General features: G+C 43.7%; 1 protein-coding gene across 1 annotated transcript in view; it reads left to right on the top strand.

Annotated features, from left to right (window-relative positions):
• Positions 1–15491, top strand: part of LOC125288300 (protein diaphanous homolog 3-like) — a gene marked incomplete in the record, with an annotated part of 178881 nt that overhangs the window by 106377 nt on the left and 57013 nt on the right. The window contains 1 exon segment of the mRNA XM_048234536.1: positions 9870–10005. Coding sequence (XP_048090493.1) covers positions 9870–10005 — 136 coding nt within the window.

Raw genomic sequence — 15491 nt, 5'->3', positions numbered from 1 at the left:
TGTGTGTGTCTGTGTCTACCATCTCTCCCTGTCTGTCTCTCTTCTCCCCCGTTTTTTTTTCTCACACTCACTCTCTATCCCCCTCTCCGTGGGTGTCTCTCTTCCTCTCTCCCCTCAGAGCTGCCTGTCGTCTGTGCCGCCCTGTCCCACTCACAACCCATAATTCTTTTAGCAGGGAGGCTGAAGGATTATTATTGCTGCACCTGGCCTCTCAACCCCGAAACACCACGCCCTCACTACCCAAAGACTTCAAAACACACACACACATACAGAGAGAGAGAAAGAGAGAATGTTTCACAACGAAATCACTGTTCTGCATGGATGCATGCCCTGCATCAGTAGCTATCTGGTCCGGATTGCCAGGTTGGCAGCAATCAGAGTCTGATGCAGAGTGGCCCATGTAAGATGGGATGACCAACTCCATCTCCTGCCAGCCGGACACTTAAACCCTAACTATTTCCTTGTTTAGTTAGCCCTTAGAACCCTAAGCTGTTTTTAGGGCATTTTCACTACCTTTATCCTTTTTCAGCCTAGTCTAGGCTATCCAAATCTGCCATCATTTCATGTATTAGGACTAGCATTCATTTTATTTTTGATTTTTAAAGAATTAAAATACAAAAAGCGTATTATAAAAAATGTTCTCACCACATGTATCTCACCACAGCAAGCTCATAGCTCTACATACATTTCATTTGTGTGTAGGGCAGACTGTCCTGAATCTGGCAATTATTGCCATGTTGGAGGGATACTCTGGGGCTGAGCAATTTACAGAAGTATGTGGTGTGTGATTTACGGAAATAAATGCCATTTTTTATTTATTGATGAAAAATGATCTTTCTGCGCTCCATATCTGTGACACTAACTGATCTGACCTGACTTGACCCGAGTTTGCGTGTTAGCCTGCATGTGTATGCACTCATAATGATTCTTAACTTTTTACTGCATTGCCATAAACAAAGTAAAGGCAAAAAAGGTGTTTCTTTGTTGAACAAATTGGGATGCAATGTGAGCCTTGAATTGGATGCCATGCAGGAATTTGCTATGATCTCAAAACCGGATTATGAACATGCTTTGCCATAGAGAAACACACGATAGCGGTGGATTATAAACATGCTTTGCCACAAAAACAGACAAAAACGTGGGGTAAGTCCAGCTATATGAAGTTATTATTTTGCTGTCACTTCGTCTCTTTTATAACCCACTTGGTATCAAATGATAGCTCTGTGTCTCCTCTTTCATCTGACATGCGTGGTATATCTATCCGATCACGGGTCCGCGAGTAATTCAAATGAGAGTAATGGGTGTGCAGCGTTGGTTTGTGTACATGACGTTATTATTTTGCAGTCACTTCGTCTGTTTTATAAGCCAGAAGGATCGATATACATGATACCAATGGATAGCCCCCGTGTCTCCTCTTTCATCTGATATGCTTGCCATATCTATGCGATCCGGGGTTCGGGCGAGTAATTCAAACGAGAGTGATGGGTGCGCAGGTGAACGCGAAAGTATAGGCTGTAAATATGATGCAATTCGATTTAATTTTTTTTTATTTTCATACTTGATCGTACAGACAAGTGCGTGGTCTCGTTGGAAAGCCCCACTTCTGCCCTGTCACGCTATAAAGGTTTCATCTCGCTGCGATGAACAGTTCCGGAGCAATGTAACAGAGAAGAAAGGGTGTGTTTTTTGACGCACTTTGCGTCAATCGGGTTCTAAGGGTTAGAGCAGCTGGTGGATCTTTAGGTGAAGTGACTAATTTTCTCCAGGTGTTGCCTGGTGTTTGTCAGCGCAACCCTTTCAAAGTGTTTTTCCCCCTATCTACAGTATATTCTATCTATACACAGTCTCACATTCCCACAGCCGTGGCGAGCCCATAACCCTTTTCCCCTTGTTTGTATTGGTCGGTGTGGTGATATGCATACCAACAGAGGCGGATCTAAGGAGCTCTGGGTGCCTCAGGTATTGTCTGTTCTTAAGCCCTTACTTTCCAGCAACACATTTCAGATTGTGCACTCAGCATACTAAGTAGTGCTCACAGTGCACTTAGGATGTTCTGGAGCTGCCTGTGAAGCGCCGCAGTGTGCAGCTCCCCTCATGCCACAGTGGGCTTGCACAGCATAGATAGCGCTTTGCTCAAACAGCTACCGGGCTGCAGTCCACTGACAGCTCCATGCTTTCCCTGTCAGAAAGGGGCTAATGTTTTCCACTGTGCTTTGGTCAGGGGCCTGGGAGACAGCACGTCTGCTGAACTTCTGAATTTGTAGTGTGTTTGCTGTGTCATAGTGTGTCGTAGTATTACGGATGCTTTTGTGTATGTATGTGAGTGTGGATTTGTCTGTGTGTGTGTGTGTGTGTGTGTCTGTGTGTGTGTGTGTGTGTGTGCTTGCGTGTGTGAGCGCGCCATGTATGTGTCTGTTCTGCTCGTCTGTCCATTCATTGGAGACCCACAGTGCCAAGAATCTGACAGGAATCCAATTGACCATGGACAGTCAGCAGGGGAGGGGTCGAACACAGCCAGGCCCATCCACATGGGGTAGGGAGGGGTGGGTGGCTCCTGCATTCCACAAGGATTTTTCTCAGGTCCCCATGTATGGATTTTCCACCTCAATTTATGTATCTTTAGCCTCAAAAAAGAGGTATTTTAGTAAACATTCCTTACAATAATAGACACTCAACTTGTGGAGGAGCAACTTGCACTTGTCTGACTCTTTGCATCATCTATTTAGTCATATAGCAGCGTTCAGATCTTTTTTGAAACCATGGCCATGGTGTTTTTTGCTCCCTTACACTGTCAACGTACAGAAATGCTACGTGTCAGGCAGGAGGGCTGATTGGGTAATGTTAGTTCACTGTTTTAATCAGCGCCTTTTCAGATGAAGGCCTTTCTTGCGATGGCCGCCATCGGAGATCGCTCTTATCGGCCTTTGTGTGGACATCGATGCTCATGTTCACAGCACCAGATTGTCAATTCGGGGGCATTTTGAGCACCAACCTGTTATGGATTGCTACATATGACTGACTCTTTGTGTGTGTGTGTGTGTGTGTGTGTGTGTGTGTCCGAGAAAGCAAGAGAGTATACAGTCATGGCATTGCCTTTTCCTACTGCACTCCTTGTATTCGTCCCACCTTTCTCCTTTTGACATTGCTGAGGTTCTTGAGGCAAACAATGGCGTCGTCTCTCTCAGAGAGAGCGAAAGCAATTACACCTCTGAAACGAACTCCACTGCTATTGTCGTCCACCGTTCCTCCCGTATCTCCCTAAATTGTCCCCTCTGTCAGGAGGCATTTGAATGTGCGGTGAGCGGGCGAGAATAAGCCAGGGCAGCGGTCCTCGTGCGATTGCGGTAATTAAGTTCAGATGTTTGCCGGAAAATCGAGGCTGACTTCTTAATGAGAAAACAGCCACGCTGAGTAGCTGGAGAGTTCTCACATCCTCATTGCTATGCATTTAGTTTTCCTCCTATCAATCCGTACACACACACAAACACACACACACACACAGAAGATCATCTTTCTCATGGGTTATTGAACTAAATAGCATTGAGCTCTCTCTCTACTCCTTTTGCTCTGCTGGCCACTGCAAATATGAATGTGAAATATGATACAGAATGTACCGTACATTACCAGCTGATCCGTTTAAGCCATTCAGACCATTGTGTAGGAGAACTGGTGAACTGGAGATCAGTAGAAATCAGAATGGTGCCTGGCAAAGTGGTTCAGCATAAGTGATCAGATTTCAGAGTGTTATGATCGGTGTGCTCTGCCGTTCACAGTTAGGTAGATGTCACTCACTTGTGGCAAGGCTGTGGCTGTTTCTAGCCCCATCACAACACACACACCCTCAATGAGTTGTAACATACATTAACGTGGAGTAAGCCAAGATTTACCTCACCATGCCATAGGCTGTCTTTTCATTTGTACTACTTGTATTTTTTCCCTCTTTTATCTCCCTCTATCTATCTATCTATCTCTCTTTCTCTCTCTCTCTCTCTTTCTCTCTCTTCCTCCTCCTCCTCCTCCGCTCCCATCTCTGTGTGCTTTCACCTTCACCTAGGTTGTGCCTCAGTAGATCTCCTCTGAGCGTCAGCTCCTTAATTCCCTGGCGGTTTTAATTGCGATGGAAGGCACGGAGCCAGTTAAACATGTTTTAATGCTATTAAGTCAAATTACGCAGAGCAGGGAGAGTGTATGCTTTGACACGACTCAACCCATTCCTGTTGTCTCTTGTTACTGCTAAAAAAAACGTGCCGTCCTGCACAGTGCAGCTGGAGCCTAACCTGGATCAACCCAAATGCCCACAAATACACACGCTACATCCACCCACTGTCACTATATGCTCTTTCTCTCTTTCTATATGCACACACACAAACACACACTCATCCGTCAGATTTGTGCAGTACAGCAGCCTTTCAATCTCTCACCTTTTCTCTCTCTCTCATTCACACAGGAAGGTGCTCCGTCCCCACAGCACCGGCGACCTGAGCTCTAGACGAGCTTTAGACCATTTGAGTCGTCTTAATCGAGTCCCATCAGGCCACCAGGCTAACTTTCTAGGCATTGCCTGGTCAAACACCTCAGAACCGGAGCAGGCCCACACCACTGAGAGTGACATCTGTGTTAATGTGTACAAATAGCAATGTCAAATGAGACAGGATCATTTTCTAAGCATTTACATACTTGGAACTACATTTAATTCAGGCGAAGCACTGCTAATTGGGATTTGCAGAAGTAAACACTGGAGCTTTTCAGGTGATGCGTGTAAATCACTCTAACCAAATAGCAGTGCTTCGCCTAAATGAGAACATAGTTCCAAGTATGTAAAAAATGTGACATTGTTATCTGTACACGCTGTAACTATACAAATTACAACATGTAAATAGGAAAATGTTGGAGTTCTTTTATCACTATTGGGAGCTGTGGAGCTGTAGGTTTTGGAGCCGCTCACTTCGAGACACTGTACTAAGCTAGGCTAGCAGTGGGTGCTTCAGACCGAGGTACTGCACGCTCTATGATGAGAAGGGTATGTATTGACTTATCTAACTCCGGATATACAGTGAATAAGCTAATGTCCCAAAATGTTGCCGTGTTCCTTTAAGATGTGGTAGAGTATAAGCGGACTGCAGCTTCTAAAAGCTCTTCTCTTCTCACTCTCTCCCAGTGTTCAAAGCATTTTTCACTTTATTCCTCCAAGGCAATGGCTGCGATGTCCCATAAAAGTCCCATTTACCTACAGCAGGACTAGTATGAGGTTCTTATGTGTGAGGTATGAGTATGAGGTGTCTTCTCGCAGAGGGGTATCTGGAATCACTCGAGAACCCTCCAAGTCCCAGGTGTCTGTGCAACTACCTACAGCAGGGCTATTCAATTAGTTTGTAATGGGGGCCAGTTCATGAAAAGCATCACAACTGAGGGGCCGGAGAAATGCGGCTTGAAATATGAGTAGGCTAATCACATTAACAGCTGTATATACAATGAAGTACAACAGCAGCAATATGGGTGTTCAAATGTTGTATTTTGTACATGCATAACATCATTACCCAGTTGTTGGTGGCTAATATGGAATTAAATCTGTGATAACAGATAACAGTAATGGAATCTGTGCTTTGCACAGTAACTGTTAGGTCCAAGATTTCCAGTGAGTAGCCTACAAACAGGATTCAAACACTGTTCAGGTGAATTAAATGTGTAATCAGTCGCATATGTAGCTCTTCTGACTTATAGGCCTACTTGTTACATTTGACGTTCCCACCATTTAAATGAGATGACCGTGACCTCTAGATTTTTTTTAGCAGTGGGGGCAGCCCAGTCATAATAGCCTAATAATAATAACACAGGGGTCCGGGGGTGTATCCCCCGGAATTTTTTCTTTTCTGGTTGCTAATCACACTATTTTAACATGTTTTGAGAGGGACAGGCCCATCTTTTTTCTGACGCACCTCACGTTACCCCATGTATTAAACCAAATGTCACTGCTTGAATAAATGAAAAACATAGCCTACTGAACATGGGCATCGTCATAGTTCACGATGACAATGAAAACGTTTAGCCTACTTGGTTTCTGACAGAAATTACGTTTTGTGCCAACATATTGTAGAAACACAACCATGGCCTTTATTTGGTGAACGGAGGTGCAAATCATCTCCTTTACTTTCTTTGGTTATTATATAGTCTCGATTCACTTTAACCACAAAACGTTTTGCCGTCGTCACATTTACAAATATGCAATTTACCTTCGCTATCAGTGATACTTTTTTGCTACTTAATCGCAATTGAGTGCGATTTAATGTTATGCCACATTATTTCCAAGAGGCCTTTAGACGGGCTAATTTCTGACTTCACTAGACTATAATTGCATTTGTTTATGTTGTAAGACGTGAAGAAATGAAGGACATCGGCAATAGCCAGGCTACTATATAGAAATACTTTGAGTCGGATCTGCTCCACCTTTCCACCAAGTTTTATGGAAATTGTGCCCGTGTTTTTTTTAAGATATTGTTGACAGAAACTATTTGTGTGGTGCAACCTGTTAAATATTAGTAGGCTAGTACATAAACTCCAACGTGGCAATTTAGGTTGAAACTAAACTATGGCACTTACGTTCAGCTTATGTACTAATGTAATGAATTGTAATGTAGCCTAACTTGTTCAATGGGCTGAGGTGCAGTGGCTGCAGGACTAAAGCAAGCGAGAGATGCAAGAATGGAGAACAGCTCATGCACTTGCTAGAGATTAGGCCTACATTTTTTTTTTTAAAAGGGCCAGTAGAAATGACCCCCGAGTCCGGCCCACGGGCCGGCAATTGAAGAGCCCTGGCCTACAGTATGCCCCCACTGCCCTTCAGCTGAAACCATCTCACCTCCACCAGTGCCCTTCTACTTACACACACACACACACACACACACATACAGCAGTGCATGCTGGCATATAGGCCGTGCATTTGTCACAGTGCAGATGAGGACAGAGCGGATCTGAGTGAGATAAGAGGCGTGTTTTTCAAAGTGGGCTTTTCAGAGGAAAAAGAAGGTTTCAGAAGAAAAAGTGACATCAAATGTGCCTGGCTTGTTTATTTTGCTGTTAGCCTGTGGAACATCAGGAGGGCCCTCTCCCCAACCCTACAACCCCCTGCTCGTATTCGGAAACATTCACTTTCTTCCTCTTTGCTTAAGACTCCCTCGTGTAGGTTCATGTGAGGGTATCTCACCCTATCTAAAGAAAACTGCCCCCATTAAAGCCCCAACTATAATCTAAACAAATCTGAACCGAACCTTACATTTCCATGGCCCTCTTATAGTAAGCACTTCCCTGTTTCTTTGTGTGCCCTCACCATCAGGCAACAAGAAATGTGGAGCAATGCAATGATATTAGCACCTTAGATTTGCCTCCTGTTTTATGGTGTCATGGCCCCTGTCTCACACATTCACACACAACATGCAGCAGCACACTCAACACAACACAATGTTTATATCCATATAGCAAATAGACACACATACTCACAGGTTTTCAACGATAAACACATTTTGCAATTTTAGAGGCATTTTAAGGCCACTGACTGGAGGAAAATTCAGTTAGAGTTTTATTACCATGACTTGGCACTCGCACCAATACGAAAACACCAGCTATTTACCACCATATATACTGCTAACAGATTCTGTCCACAGCACTCTCCCAAGTTTGTTCAATTACACACACACACACTCCATACACCTAACAGAGACCCTGAGACAGCAAGTGGGAGTCAGACAGATCTTTAAGTTTCACAGCGAGCGGTCCATGTCTGGACCCAGCGGCTGATGGACACAGCGACAGGAGTACCTCGGCCAGGAAATGAGAAGGTGTTATTGAAGCAGGCGTCTCTTTCTCTTTTTCTCCACTTTTTCTTCCTCCTCTTTCTTTGAGGGAAATGAAACTGTTTGGACACAGGCCTCTGGCTGTGCTCTGATAGGGGGGGTTGTCGTCATCGTAGTGCTAGTGGAGGATTTTATGAGGAACTGAATCAGAATCAGGTCCAGAGGTGTGTGCGCCAGAGAGAGAGAGAGAGAGAGAGAGAGAGAGAGAGAGTGAGTGAGAGATGGTTGACAGAGGAGAGCCGCAGTTTTTCAGAGTGGACAGGTTAGTAAATGAACAGATGCAGCGGGGAGACATGCACACAATGAGGCTAGACCGTGACACTATCCAGATGTCTAAAGCATCATGGAAAAGGGCATCATCATGCCCACACACGCACACACACGCACTGTGCTTCCCATACACCAAACACTGTTGTTCACACACCGTCTGGTTCATTTGTCCTTGCTAAAAAAAGTTAAGCATGCAATGCTGTGGGCGCAAGTCATAGACAATGTGCTGGAGGCAAGTCTGAGAAGGCAAAGCTCTCCCTGCTCACAAATAGTCTAAAGGTTAATCTAAACATCCACATAATTCAAATAGTCTAAATGTTAATCTAAAAATCCACCCAATTGAACTGGTGTGGGGTGTATCTGTTTAGCATGCAGTGGTTTTTGCTGATATATAGGTACACGTGGAGGTTCGATAGCATTACCGGGATTTGGCGTTCGGTGCATGTCGGCACGGTCGGATGATGTGATCCGTTATGATCCCATCTGTTCTCCAGCAGCTCCCCGTGTCTCTGTGACGCCTCGCACACCAAAGGTGCCAATTTAGCCGTCTCTCACGCCATCCCATCACCTCGATCCGCCCGCCTGCAGCCTGCATGATGGGGTTAGAGGAGGAGTGTGAAAAAGAAAAGGAGATTTTAAAAAAAAAGTTTAGAGTGGAGAGGTTAGTCAATCAGACATTGGTAACTGAAGCACAGTCCAAGATGTCGATGTGCACTAATGATGTTATCAGATTGACAGAAGATGTGCGTTTTTGTGTGTTCTTTTTCTCTTTTGATTGCCAGAGTGTCCTTATCCCCAGAAAAGCAGTTGCCTTTGCAGGTGGCTAGACTTGAAGGATCTCTAACAAGGCTCTCCACTCGCTAATGGCTCAAAAGAATATGCTCTCTCTCTCTCTCTCTCTCTCTGTGTCTACCACCAAAATCTCTTTTTGCTTTTTTTCCACTTTTTTTGTGTGTTCACAGGGCTGACAGGTTCACAGGCCAGAGTGGGCTTGTTAATGAGCAACACTCTCTTTCACGCTCTCCCACTCACCCTCCCTCTTTCTTACATGCATACACACACACACACACACACACACACACACACACACACACACAGACTCTCTTTCTACCCCCTCAATCTTCCCATCTCCTTTCATCTTGTACCCACATGTCCTGCTTTATCCCCTGCTCTCCCATACAGTCTGTGCTCCTCTCTCCTGCGTACCTGGCCCACGTGTACACAGGTCGCCTTGCTCTCAGACTGAACACAGAACAGAACAGAACAGAACACAGGCAGAGGGCCACTGTGTGTGCATTTCCTTTGCAAACAGCCCTGTCCCTTTCTCCATCTCTCTTTACATGTATATCTCTAGCAGTCTATATCTCCCCTTCACTATGCCACTCTCTCTTCCCAAAATAGAAAAAGGGGCCTTATTGGAAATTAGAAAAATATGTTTTCCTGAAGGTAATTAACATACTGTATGTGAGCACCATGGTATCTGGTTGAATAGTTTTTTACGGTGTTATTGTGTGTTCCTTGTTTTTAAAATTGTGCAAATCATAAAAATGGGATCAGCATTTCTGTGAATGTATGTCGATGTAGATATGATAATCTGTGTAGTGTAGTTAGTACTGTTGAACACACAGTACGATCTGTTAGTCTCTCGATTTCTTTCTCAAATCATATCAAGTGAATCACTGAATGATTTCTTATTGGCCTGAATGTTATTATTGGCAAATAAATAAAACACATTTCTGTCCCTCCCCTTAGCAAGCGGTGAAGGAGAACTGTAAGCAGCGCGAGGCGGAGGAGAAGCAGCGGCGGGTGCGACTGGCCAAGGAGAAGGCTGAACGTGAGAAGCAGGAGCGCCAGCTCAAGAAGAAGAGGCTGCTGGAGGTCAACGCAGGTGAGCCAGTGCATGCACACACACACACACTGATGCCCACAGAGCACACCTGCACAATACCCCAAACTGGTCAGACAACCCCTACCCAGTAGCACCAAGGACAGGTGCTGGTTGTTTTCTTCTCTGCCAGACAGCAGGTTTCCATTGTGTCTAAGACACTTTAAAGGTAAAACACATCCCGTGTAATTGGCTCATTGTATCCATCTGAGCCAGGGCGCATGCTCGTGCAGAGAACAGCAGCAGTCTCTGTGTTTGTTGCTGTTTTTATTGTTGTCTTAATATTACATTTTTATTTTAGCAAAGAGAATAACCAGCTTGTGCTCTGTGACAGTTCAATAGCAAGAATTTTTCTTAACATTCACACAGAGGAACTGGAACTCTTTATGCTACTCCTGGTGCGTCTGGCTGGAGTTTTGGCAACCTGTCGATTCCACCTCATTCTGCATGGATCCAATACAGCAGGAAACTCCTTTTGCATGATGAATCCATTTGAACTCACCAAACCCAATGGTTGGGTGTTCTACCAGAGACTTTCTAATGAGGAGACACAGCACTCAAAGAATCCTTCAAATAAATGTATGTGGTTAGTTTGTAATGGCAGTATGGCAGTTGTCTACACATATCCCGTCCCTGTAAGTAACCAACCGCATTTTCGTATTTTTTAGCCTTATTTTAGCTATTTGGGGGGAGATTTACTGTATATTCATCAATTCAGATTTAAACACAGATTCGCTTGATTCATTTTTTATGTCAATATGACCTCCCTTATGTATGCCTCCCCATTCATTTGAATAGGAAAATAGCTACCCAAAATAACTGCCCAAAGCATGTTACCAAGATGATCGCCAAGTGGGGAGACCTGCTTATAGACCACTCTGGCAGAATCCGTACATAACAACGCTGTCATTACTGTGGTTTATCCAGTCGAGAACATTGCACATATGTCTATGGAAGCTACCTGTGGAAGTGAACAGCTTTTCTTTTTGAATTTGAATTGTTTATTGTGGCGTACAATGCCAAGTAGACTCTGTTCTGCTCCAATAGTAATAGAAAAAAAGTTTGGAATGAAACCACATGCAAAAATCATACACCTTTGGTAGCCTACACCCAGCCCAGACTGCCCCTGTGTAGGCTATGACGTACGTTGCTTGAAAGTTAACTCGAAAAAATAATCCAAGATGCCGCAGCTAACTCATAGATGGCAGTATTTGTGTCCCTTATACAGTATTTTGTTAGCGAGAAATAAGCTCTATTAAATCTAAAAACGTTTTTGTATATGTCTGAGCTCATGTAGATCTATCTGTCAGCCACCTACTTTGCCTAAACACAGACCATAGATAATTATGACCTGTAATTCGCATTTTGGAGTTTAAAATAATCCTGAATGCCTCTAAAAGCATAGATTCATATTTTTTTTTTGCTGATTTCACCAGTCTATACAAGGATACAAGGAGGTTTATTGTCACATGCATATAGTTACTGGATGTAAGAAATGCAGTGAAAGCCTATTTGTGCATTTATGGGGGGGGGGGGTAAAAAGTGCAGTAGAAGAGGGGTTTAGTAGATTAAGTGGCAAGGGCTGCATAAGAAATGTGGGGGAGGATGGGATTGGGGGGCACCCAACAAGGAGCCCCCAAGAGCAACAGGGGCAAGGAAAAACTCCCTTACTAAGGAAGAAATCTTGGGCAGAACCACGGCTCAAGGGGCTAACCCAACTGCCAGGGGTCTTGGTGTGTGTGTTGGGGGGATGACAAGGGAGATGGGATAGTGTGCTGTGTATGTGGGAAGAGGGCAGTGTGCAATATGTGTGTTGGAGAAGCTTCCTCATGAGACAATGTGCTGTGTATGTAGGGGGAGGGGGGCAGTGTACTGCAAGTATGGTGAAGGGACTTACAATTGCAAGCAGAGTACTGTATGTATGATGTATGTGAGTGATGACAGTGCAGATGTTTGTGTGTGGGCAGGAGGGGAGGGGAGTGGAGCAGTGACTGTGTGTGTGTGTGTGGGTAGGTGGGGGCAGTGTGCTGTAAGTATGTAGAGGATATGTGTTGGAGAAGACCCTGAAGACAATGTGCTGTGTATGTGGGGGGGCAGTGTGCAGCAAGTATATAGAGGAGGCTTACTGTAGCAAGCAGTGTGCTGTATGTATGTGAGGTCATGACAGTGAGATGTAAGTGTGTGTGTTTTTTGTGTGTGTGTTGGGGATGGGGGGGGGGCAGAAAGGCTAGGCAATCAAGGACATGGGTAGATAGATGGAGGAGAAATCAAAAATAATAAATAAAAAGTTCTATGGAGATGTGCAAAAGTTGGAGAAAGTCAGGTGTGTGTATGTGTGTGTGTACAGCTCTGATTAAATGCACTTGTGCATTGTGAATGATTGCGCTAGCTATCTACCTACCCTAAAGTACCGTTAGGCTTCAGCGGTCAGGTTTTATTGCTGTAACTGCTTAATATGTACATTTTAATAACATTAGCATGATCATAATAAGATACCTTTATCAGTAACGGGGCCACTGCCTGACATCAACCCAATTTTTATTTGCCATTACGCTGTGACTGTCATATGCTGTTGCTGTCAACCTGTCAATGGACAGCGGTTAGTTAAACCGCAGTAATGGCAGCGCAGCAAGATGGCGACATACACAAATCGCTCACTGGATTGGTCTATAAGGACTTTGGTTCTACTTCCTTATTGCTCACACCTCATTTTTGCCGAATTTGCAAAAACTTTTGTTTGTTTTTTCTTGGGAGCCAAGAAATATGAAAATGCTAACACTAAAAACTACAAGCACGTCTGCTGCTATGAGGTGAACCAATTTGAAAGGAAAAGAATGGTAGGCTGAGTAGAGTGTTAGAGTGTCTAAGCCACCGAGTTTTGTAGTCCATCAAACAATTTTTTATCATATCTTCGTTTTGTCACTCACTCAGCAGTGGGTGCATCTTTATAGAAACAGTCTGTGGTGGACAAATGATAAATTAAAGCTTTTTGTTTTGAATGAAAAAAGAAGACATGTTCTTCCTGGGCTTTTAAAAAGCTTATTTTTTCTAGTTACGCTTTTAAGTTTCTAGTCCATCAATTTCACTGTAGTTTAAGTGCCAGTGGGCAGGTTGTTTGTTAATTGATGTAATGGCAGTTGTCACAGTACTTGTTTTCAGCTGCCTGCTGATCGAAAAGGCTGCAGTCATAGTGCCCAACAAAGCCTGAAGGCCTCCTGGGTAGCTGAGAACAAATAAAGGAAGTATAGCGAGAGATGAAGAGAACCAAAGTGTTCGAACGAGAAAAACGGCTACGAAAAGAGGGACACACTCTGGAGAAGGAAAGCTAAAAAGAGCCTATTGTTGCCAGAGAAACAAACCAGCAGGTGGGCAGATAGAGAAAGTAAAGGGGAGAGAGAGACAGACAAAGAGAGAGACAGACAAAGAGAGAGAGAGAGATGAGTAGATGGGCGACAGGGTCGATGGGGAGCAGACAGGCTTGGCTGCGGGGGGGAGCATGGCAGGGCCATAATCACAGGGACCTTTTGTTTTGACCGCGCCTGATTATCAGCAAATGTTCCCAAGACTGCTGTTCCACACTACATTCAACAACTATCAATTTCTCACAGATTGTGTGTGTGTGTGTGTGTGTGTGTTGTGTGTGTGTGTGTTTGACTTCTTCTCAGTTAGTCCTTCCTGATCGTTCTCTAATCTCTCTCTGACACACGTATTCACACACATGAGCACACTCACAGCAGACAGTTGCTGTGTCACAGCCACAATGCATTTGTTTGTTAAGCATAATGAATGTAGCCATTTATTTTTTGCCACTGTCTCATTTAAACAAACACTCACACACCTCTCCTCATTTTATATGGAAGCGGTCTAGGAGATGTGGTGGTGGTTATACAAATGGAAAGAATAAACACAGTGAAATTACATTTTTTTAAGCAATTTGTTTGTTTTTCATTGCAGCAAGTGAAAAACAAAAGGAAAACACTGAAAGTGACTTCCTCACAGCCATGTGAAAGAGACACACACACACACACACACATAGAATAAATGGATACACATATTCATAGAATTTATATAGATGCACACACAGACAAACATAAACACAACTGGATGTACCGCAACGTGCCATAAACAGCAAGACATGGCTGCTAGTTTAAGTGATGCTGTGCAGCAAACACATAATAATAGTCTATCAAGTTGATTTGCTCACATACATATCGCAAGTTTGTGTTGCTAACCTACCTAGGCTATGGGATTTAGGTCAACTAATTTTCACTAGCCTAAAACCATGAGACTGAAGGCTTATTACCCTCACATATTGCTTAAAGCGACAGGCACTCAATTACACACACCACCAATGTGCACTCAATTAGACCTGCACACCACATTAAAGATATGCCTAAGTGTAATAGTTTTAAAAAGTATTCAAATGACTAAATATTTTTAGCTACTAGTAATGTAAAATACTAAACATTATTAACAAAATATATACACATATATGAATTCCAAAATATATGAAATAGAAACATATGACATAAGCCATCATTTTCCATGTGTGGTGGAGGGTCGAACAGAATGTAGGATGGCTACTGGTGTGAATGATCACATTATATTCAATATTACTGATGACGTCAAGGTGGTGGGGGCCCCCAAATCAAATCAAATTTTAAACAAATATTGAAAAAGTATGGAAATCACAATTCTTGACTTGGCATCAGTATCGAAACAATAATTTTGGTATCGTGACAACACTAGGTGGCGCTATACATCAAATGAGTGGTTATGGGATGGGTTGACATGGCCCCTTGAGATCAACATACTAAAACATTGTGGTCCTCCTTGGCCCTACGGCTCTCCAGATATTCACAGAAAACTGTGTCGGCCCTACCCTTTCGGGGGTCGACGGATCAAGGCGAAAAACAATGGTTCTGTGTAATCCTTGGGGCTACATGCCCAACAAGTTTTGTGCACCCCGGTCTTTCAGTGTCCTGGGACTCGTTGACACAAAATTACTGAAGGAAAAAAATAAATAAAAATCCAGAAGAAAAAAAAACGGACTACCGCAAACCTATGTGACCGCCGCTTCGCTGCGTGGCGGTCATAATAAACATATGAACACCGGCCCTCTTTGATATGCACACACCAAACACCACACTGTTTCTTATTCTTTGCAGCCACCCTCGCTTACGTTATAAATCAGAGATGATTTGTGCTGTTCCCCCCACCCCACCCCCTCTCTGGTTATCCAGCAACACAGCATACTGATGTTCACTGATGGGTTCCTCTACGAAATGAATGAAACACACAGACTGACTGCACCGCTTCTGTTCCCGTATCACTGTGAGTCTTACGATCCTCTGGTCTCGGTACGCCGGTCTATTTGACTATTTGATTTGATTTCAAAACAACCTAACCATGAACCAAAACCTATTATAAGACCCCCGTGGGAGACTTGGCAAACAGTTGTGCGAGATAAAAATATATATTCTGGCAAT

Source organism: Alosa alosa, chromosome 23, assembly GCF_017589495.1.
Source record: "Alosa alosa isolate M-15738 ecotype Scorff River chromosome 23, AALO_Geno_1.1, whole genome shotgun sequence".
Taxonomy (NCBI): domain Eukaryota; kingdom Metazoa; phylum Chordata; class Actinopteri; order Clupeiformes; family Clupeidae; genus Alosa; species Alosa alosa.
This window is presented reverse-complemented; position numbering and strand designations above follow the sequence as displayed.